Raw genomic sequence first — 8,192 nt, 5'->3', positions numbered from 1 at the left:
CAAATAAAGTTCAGAGAAAATCCATGAAAAAACAATTATTGCTAGAAACTGAAATGCACAAAATAACATCCACACTAATTAAGTGCAAAGCAAGATTCCAGGAACTGAAATGTCGGCAGAAAGCTGCTGACACTGATTGAAGAGCCTAAGGGATAGAGAGTAAAATTTGTGTAATCAGCAGAAAGCGAAAGGCACGGGTCACAGTACATCAGTTCTCTTTTGTCATCGAGGTAATCCGAGTAAAACTGACACCGACACACGCTGGCAGGTATTCCGAGGAAAGTATGAATAGTTTAGGCCTATACTTATTGGAGATTTGAAGAAGGACGTCAAACCTTTCGAGGAAACGAAAACTGGAGGGTGTTGACGGAGCAGATGCTGGTATAATGTCCTTAAACTTCAGAGAGTGTAGAACAAGAAACACAAGCAAGAGAGAACATTCCCGAACTCCCATGTTCATCAAGCACGATGCAATTGTCAGTAGTTCCATCATTTCCAGGAGTGAAACACACCACTGTCAGATTTCAGTGCATTTTGTCACTTGACAACTAACGTGATGACATTTTTGAACGGAGGAGAAAAGAAAACCATTATCAAAAGATGTAGAATAAATCGCGATTAGGATCTCACGATTTAGAGAAAGCTCGGAGTTTGATCCGTGCACAAAATTTCGATTTGCGTTTGAAATTTCATTGCAGATCCTGGCAGATCCACGTTGTGTCCCACACTAACCAATCACAGAGAGGCTAATGCCATGTTTTAACATTCTTGTAAACTACCCATTCAGGAACAAGGCTTTCTCCCATCCTTCATTAGCATTGCTGACGCCATCAGGCTATAAAAAGCGAGTTCTGAGCCTGCTTTCTCTTATTCTGTGTTGGTTATTGACTGTCGCAATGGTAGAGGAAAAGAAAGGGCAAGTTGCGAAGAAGGGTGCGAAGAAAGTGGTGAAGAGGGCGCCAGCGAAAAGCGGTAAGAAGAGAAGAAGGTCTAGAAAAGAAAGTTATTCTATATACATCTACAAAGTGATGAAGCAGGTTCACCCCGACACCGGCATCTCCTCCAAGGCCATGAGCATCATGAACTCATTCGTCAACGATATTTTCGAGCGCATCGCGGGAGAGGCTTCCCGCCTGGCCCATTACAACAAGCGCAGCACCATCAGTTCCCGGGAGATCCAGACCGCCGTGCGGCTGCTGCTGCCCGGGGAGTTGGCCAAGCACGCCGTATCGGAGGGTACAAAGGCGGTGACCAAGTACACCAGTTCCAAGTGAGACACCACAGTGTACTGAAAAACACACAACCAAAACCCAAAGGCTCTTTTAAGAGCCACCCACAGCTTCCCAGAAACAGCTGAACTGTTATGTTAATGTCTGTACGACATCTGTATTTTATAAATTTTCTGTAAATTAACAAGTGATCCCTGACCCTGTGCGCGCTTGTTCTCCGATGTGTCCATACACATCTGTAATCGCTGCCTGTGGACAGGGATCATGTTAAACACCAATGAGCTATTTTGAGCAATTTCTGTGTGATCGTGTTACCCTCTGTCACTCAATCGATTCAGAAGCTACAAGACCTAGTGGCGTATGCAAAAGGGCAAGCAAGAAAATATACTTTTCCTCCGAGTTCCGTTTCACCCTTTTGTTTTATTTCCAGATCTCCTCGCGGGTTTTGTCGGGTTGCTGAGGCTTTTTGCTGTCGGGGAGATACTTTCAAAATGAGCCGAGATAAAACCAGAACAGCTGCCAGACTGGCATAGTAAATGTGGAGCTTTTGCTGAACTCTGATCGAGTGCAATTTGGGAGGGCCGCGTTTAAATATTCTCGAAAAACGGTGTCCGCAATTAATGCGCTCACCTGGAAGAACGTTATCGAATGTTTTATCAACTTATCGGGTGTTTTTGAAATGCGAAATAAATTCGTTGCAGAGTGCAGATTTTGGCGCTTTTTTGTTTCCGCTTGCATTTAAAGTTCAGAAAATCCGATTCTATGTCAGAAATTGTCATATTCAAGGAGGTTGGGGAAATGAGGGAAAGGGAGATTATATAAAGTATACATTCAGAATCAAAGAGTAAACTAACTCGAGTATTCGTGCATTCTATTGTGTTAAACTTCCTACTTTTTGGTACATATTGGCGGGCTTTTCAAATCGGAAAGAAAGCGGTTGATGATTTGACGCCGGTATTTTCCGGCCTCCACCCCGGACCCTCTCCGGATTGGTGAGTGAAGCAGATATCTGATTGGGAATTGAAACGATATTAGGAGATGCTGAACAAGGTGGCCAATCATCAACGGCCGCACCACCATTCCTCCCGAAGGTATAAGAGGCCGGAATGTGGGCGGGTTGCAACATTTTCTGTGAAAGTGTTTGTGAGATTGTGGCAGTGTCCGGGAGAGGAAAGCTCGCTCCAAGGCGAAGTCCTGTTGGTCCCGGGCTGGCCTGCAGTTCCCAGTGGGCCGTGTTCACAGGCTCCTGAGAAAGGGTAAGTATGCTGAGCGTGTGGGTGCCGGAGCGGCGGTCTATCTGGCTGCGGTGCTGGAGTATCTGACGGCTGAAATCCTCGGGCTGGCCGGTAACACTGCCCGGGACAACAAGAAGACCCGCATCATCCCCAGGCACCTCCAGCTGGCCGTGCGCAACGACGAGGAGCATTGGGAGGGGTGACCATCGCTCAGGGTGGGGTGCTGCCGCCCAAGAAAACCACCGCTGGGGGCGCCACTAAAAAATGAAGAGACCGTTGTCTCATCTGACAACCCAAAGGCTCTTTTAAGAGCCACCCAGAACATCAGTGAAAGAAGCTAGACCATCCCCTCTGTCGGAATGTCTTTTTGTGCATTAATTGTTTGATGTCCGTTTCAGCCCCTTTGCTATTTGATACTCTTACTGTCACTGTGTGCATGATCTAACATGAAATCTTTACTAACAGGCTGCAGTCAGTCACGTTCACGGAATAGCTGAAACACATGGAAAGTGAAACGTTTATCACGAATTTATAATGAATCGCATTTGTAATAGCGTTCGGATTGCATTATTTGTTATTGCTCTGTAACTACCTGTGACTTTAATCATCGTCATATAAATGCATCTCAGTCCCTCGCTCACAACCAGTTTCATATTTCCTGTAACTGCATTTGAGAAGATCTAAAATGACCCAATGCATCAAGTACTAAGTACGAGATAACACAGTGTGGAGCTTTAGGAGTACAGTAGGCCAGGCAGCCGGAAAGTTGACTTTTTGGGTGAGGACCCTTTTTCTGAAAAAGTCACCTTTCCTGCTTCTCTGCTGCCTGGCCTGTTGTGTTCCTCGAGCTCCACATTGTGTTACCTCAACATCCTGGTAAATCTTTTCGGAAGCTCCTCCAGTGCAATAATATCCTTCCCTAACAGGGTGACCAGAACCTGATATAGTGCTTCAGTAAAAGTCTCAAAAATGTCCTGTATTCAAAAGGAGTGAGTAATGAAGCCAGGTGCCACGTGGTCTACAGCTAACGCAAACTTCAAAGAACTATATACTTGACCCATTAGTTCTCTCTGTTCTACAACACTATCCAAGGCCCTACTTGAATCTCTACAAGCCCTGCCACTCTGTTTTTCAAAAATGCAATGCCTCAGTAATCCATCTGCCCGTCCTCAAGCCATTGACCCAATTGATCAAGATCTCTTTGTAATCTTAGATAACCATCTTCACTGTCCACTATGCCACTAATTTTGGTGACATCTCCAAAATTACTACCCATGCCTTCTAAATTCTCATCTAATTCATTTATATAAATGATAAACAAAAGTGGACCCAACACAAGTTGGAGTGGAACACCACTCGTAACAGGCCTCCAGTCCAGAAAGCAACTGCCAAGCCGTCTCCGTCTCCTGCCATCAAGCCAGTTTTGTATCCAATTTCCAGCCTCACCCCAAGTCCCATGTAATCTTACCCTATTATTTTGTCTGCCATGAAGGAACTTACCCTCCTCATTCCCACGCTTCCCCCCTCAAAGCCTGGCTAGAAACAAATACTCATGACGCAGACAGGATTCAGGCAAGTGGAAGATGTTTATTCAAGAAGAAACCAGTTAATGAGGGGAGAGGGCCAAAGGATCTTCCACAAATCTGTTCTCGATGTGAGAAAGCATTTTTCCCTTAATCTACAGCTCAGATTGGAAGAGAGATCAGTGACCCACTTTGATTTTACAAGGAAGTACAGCATTTTTATACACTACGTGTTACAATAATCAAATGCAAAGTAGTCACTGTCCTTCACCTTAATCCAAACACCCAACCCCATGGGACACCGAATCAATCATGGTCATAGGAACAGCATAGGTTCTCATTATTTCGTGGTGTTTACTAGACATTGTCATCACTGGGCCTTGGGGATCTTTCTATGCATCCTATTAATTCACATTCTATAAGTTGTTAGTTATACTCCTGGTCTGTCCTAGACTTTATCTCTAAGAGCTGTTTGAATCCTATTATTTATGGTATTATGTGTGACCCCTTTCTAAAAGGATTGATTAAATTTGATATTTCCCACATCCTGATATATATATGGCAGTTAGTTTAAGTAACAGCTACATGATTAGTTCTAATCTTATAACAGTAATTAAAGTGTAAAGTTCTACAGCTACTTTTACCGCTAGCACTTTGTCACTAATGAATTGGATCAATCGAGCTTGTTCAGGATGTGAGACAAGGCATGTCCTAAAGCTGATTCACTTTCACATGGGTTTAAATGTGTTTTCCTCAACTGCTTGTATTATATTCTGGTTATATATTGAAACCTACTTCTGTGATTATCAAAATAATTCTTTAAATAGAACCTTTTTTTCTAAATACTATAGTTTAAAAAGCTAACTGCTATGAAATACCTTTAGCTGTTGTTCTGTTTTGTAGCTGTTTAGGGAGTTAGTCTAAGCTAAGATTTAGACCCCTGGTGCTATGTCTCTAGTGGAGCAACATCCTTTCATTGAGACTGGAGTCATTTGTCCAGTCTTAGGCATCCTCTTATCAAAACTGACTTGATGCTGCTTGGCCTGCTGTGTTCATCAAGCTCTACACCTCGTTGTCTCAGATGATGGGTTGCAGGGCCTTTCTACGACATTGGGCAGATATCTTGCAAAGTATTAGTATGTTTCACTTTAAATGTTAGAGCAGACCGCCCTATTTTGTTCAGTCCTTGCGTGTCTTTGTTCAAGCAGGGGCCGCTTTGTTGTATGCAGGTCACCCCTACACTTCACTAAAGTCCAAGTAAACAAAGTCTACCACTCTGCTCTCAATCATCTTGGTTACTACCTCAAAAAATTCAATCAATTTTGAGATATAATTTCCCTCACTCAAAACCATGCTGACTATCACTAACCATTCTTTGAAAACCCCCACCAACCCTATACATGTGAATCTTATCTTTCGGAATCACCTCCAACAATGTACCCACCACATAATTCAGACTCTCAGGCCTATACTTACTGAGCTTCTCCTTACATCCCTTCTTGAAAATAAAGGCATATTAGCCTACCTCCAGTCATGCCGCACCTCACCATAGTTATAGACGATACAAACGTTACTGCAAGGGTTCCTGCAATTTCCTCCTTAACTTCCTACAATATCCTCAATACAGTATATCAGATTCTGGACATTTATTCAACTCTATGCTTTCTAAGACCTCCAACGCTTCCTCTTCTGTAATATGAACTGTTTTCAAAATATCAATATTTATTTCCCAAGTTCTCTAGCTTCTATTTCTCTCCCCCAACAATATTATTTGTGAAATATTTGTTTTCTATTCCGCCTGTCTTCTGAGTTTCAAAACTCAAATAAGTAACCTTTGTATTAAGAGCTCGACTCTTTCTCTCTAATCACTCGCTTGCTTTTAATGATCTTGTAGAATCTCTTTGGGTTATCCTAAACCTTAACACCAAAGCTATCTTGAATCCCCTCTTTGTTTTCCTGATCTCTTCAGAATGCCCCTACACTCCATAGTGCTCCCTCACTATCACATCAGTAACTCGCCCTGCCGTATTACCGATGAAAAGGTCATTTTTTTTTCTCCTGTCTCTACACTCATTTGAACCCAGTCATCTCTATTTCATACAATTTCTTTCGTATTCCCAATGAGAACCTCAATATCTTTATTCATCCATTGTTCCTTTATCCTACCAGCCTTACCTTTTCCTCTAAGACGATCATATTAACTCTGAACTTTCACATGACACTTGTGAATGCCTTCCACTTATCAGGCATCCCCTTACCTGTGAACACTCTCCTCCAATGGGTGGCACAGTGGTTAGCACTTCAGAGCGCCAGGGACCCGGGTGCGATTCCAGCCTTGGGCAACTGTCTGTGTGAAGTTTGCACATTCTCCCCATGTCTGCGTGGGTTTCCTCCAGGTGCTCTAGTTTCCTCCCACGGTCCAAAGATGTGGAGGGTAGGTGGATTGGCCAAGCTAAAATTGCCCATTGTGCCCAGGGATATTTAGGTTAGGTGGGTTAGATAGGGGAATGGGTCTGAGTGAGATGCTCTTGGAGGGCGGTGTGGACTTGTTGGGTCAAATTGCTGTTTCCACACGATAGGGATTCTATTGTATGACTTTTGAAAGTTCTTGTCTCATACCGTTAATATTTGCCTTACTTCAATTAAAAATTTTAACTTTCAAGGAAGTATTATCTTTTTCATAACTAATTTAAAGCTGATAGAATTACAATCATAGACCCAAAGTGTTCCTGCACTATCACATCAATCACTAGCCCTGCCCTATTACTGAAGAAAACATTATTTTCTTTTTCCCTGTCTCTACCAAGAATATTTACATGTTAAAGAAAATTTTCTTGAACACAATTAGCAAGTTCTTCACTATCCAAACCTTTGACACTGGTGTAGTCCCACTCAACCTTTGGAAAATTAAAATCACCTATTACAACATTATTATTCTTACATATGTCTGCGATGTCTCTACACATGTTCGTCAATGTCCATCTGACTATTGTGGGGCCTATTAATACAATCTTATCAAGGTGATCATTCCTTTCCTATTTCTAATTTCAACCCACATATTTTCACTGGACAACTTTTAAGAAATATCTTCAATAGTTACAGCAGTAAGGTGTAAGCTGGAATAAGGGAGGGAGCCTTTAAAACTAATGAAAAGACGGTGTCCCTATCAATACACCGATCAGGAAGCATGGTCATGGAATCCAAACACAGAAGAAAGACCGTTTGACTGATCGAATCTGAACAAACGTTCCGAAGAGCATCTACCAAAGTAGGATTAATGAGCAATGGCTGAATTAGATTATTAAAGTTCGACGTTGAGAATAGAAAAGAAAAAATATTAGATATTGAAAATGAGGTTTAACTGAATCTCTTGAGCAGTATAAAAAGAGTAGGTGCATTCTGAAGAGGGAGATCCGGAAGGCAAAGAGGGGATATGAGATAGCGGTAACAATAATCCGAGGAGATTCTGCAAAAAAAAAATCATTTAAAGCAACACAGTAGCGAGAGACAGAGAGAGAGGCCTCTTGTGGAATGAGGAAACAAATTGTGTGAACTACAGACTTTGTAATCTGAAAAATCAAAGCAACTCGTTAAGTACACTTGCACTCTTCTGTCGAAAACCGCCTCATGGTTTCTACATATTGGCGGGATTTTCAAATTTGTAAGAAAGCGTTTAACGATTTGGCGCCATTTTCCCCGCCCTCCTTCTCAGCCATGGTCACAGTGATCAGAAAAAAGAAACAGCAGATGCTGGAATCCAAGGTAAACAAACACGAGGCTGAACGTAGAGCTTGAGGAAAGGCCAAGGGAAGCAAAAAGCACAGAGATAGTAGGAACTGCAGATGGTGGAGAATCCGAGACAACAAGGTGCAGGGGTGGATGAACACAGCAGGCCAAGCAGCATCAGAGGAGCAGAGAGGTTAACGTTTCGGGCCTAGACCCTTCAGAAAAGGTTTTGTCGTGAATTTCTAATTTGTATACAGGGATACCGTACTTCAATTATTTTGTGACTAATTTAAACCTCAATGTATAACTAAAATACGCTTGAGTTTTAATTTAAATCACACAAATGTATCAGTCCTACGCACTTGTGTTTTTTTCAGCCAGATGCAGTTCTTGCAATTACAGCTGAATTAGCCCGGTGCAATAATAATAACAAATGGCTATATAACAACGAAACGCACATCATGCATCAGTTTGGCTCT

At 42.3% G+C, this 8,192-nt stretch overlaps 1 protein-coding gene and 1 pseudogene across 2 annotated transcripts; both read left to right on the top strand.

Annotated features, from left to right (window-relative positions):
- The first annotated feature begins 883 nt into the window (after window positions 1-883).
- Window positions 884-1,909, top strand: LOC125481940 (late histone H2B.L4-like). Of its 2 annotated transcripts, none has more exons than XR_007261502.1 (2): window positions 884-972; window positions 1,660-1,774. XR_007261502.1 is itself a non-coding variant. In XM_048593883.1 (2 exons), exons 1-2 carry the CDS (start codon window positions 897-899, stop codon window positions 1,760-1,762), a joined length of 477 nt encoding a protein of 158 aa, XP_048449840.1. In that variant the 5' UTR covers window positions 889-896; the 3' UTR covers window positions 1,763-1,909. The 2 variants fall into 2 exon arrangements, 1 of the variants encoding a protein (XP_048449840.1); XM_048593883.1 differs by having other exon boundaries at window positions 889-1,270; window positions 1,660-1,909.
- Window positions 1,910-2,267: 358 nt separating this feature from the next.
- Window positions 2,268-2,732, top strand: LOC125481937 (annotated as a pseudogene).
- Window positions 2,733-8,192: the final 5,460 nt, after the last annotated feature.

This window comes from Rhincodon typus, unplaced genomic scaffold (genome assembly GCF_021869965.1).
Source record: "Rhincodon typus isolate 14 unplaced genomic scaffold, sRhiTyp1.1 hic_rhity00004391, whole genome shotgun sequence".
Classification (NCBI taxonomy): Eukaryota; Metazoa; Chordata; class Chondrichthyes; order Orectolobiformes; family Rhincodontidae; genus Rhincodon; species Rhincodon typus.
The sequence above is the reverse complement of the archived record's forward strand: the minus strand, read 5'-3'. Positions and strand labels throughout refer to the sequence as shown.

Coding starts and splice junctions, on each gene's coding strand:
- LOC125481940 (XM_048593883.1), top strand. CDS start 897: ATGGTAGAGGAAAAGAAAGGGCAAGTTGCGAAGAAGGGTGCGAAGAAA. Junction 1,271..1,659: donor ACCAAGTACACCAGTTCCAA/GTGAGACACCAC, acceptor TTTTATTTCCAG/ATCTCCTCGCGGGTTTTGTC.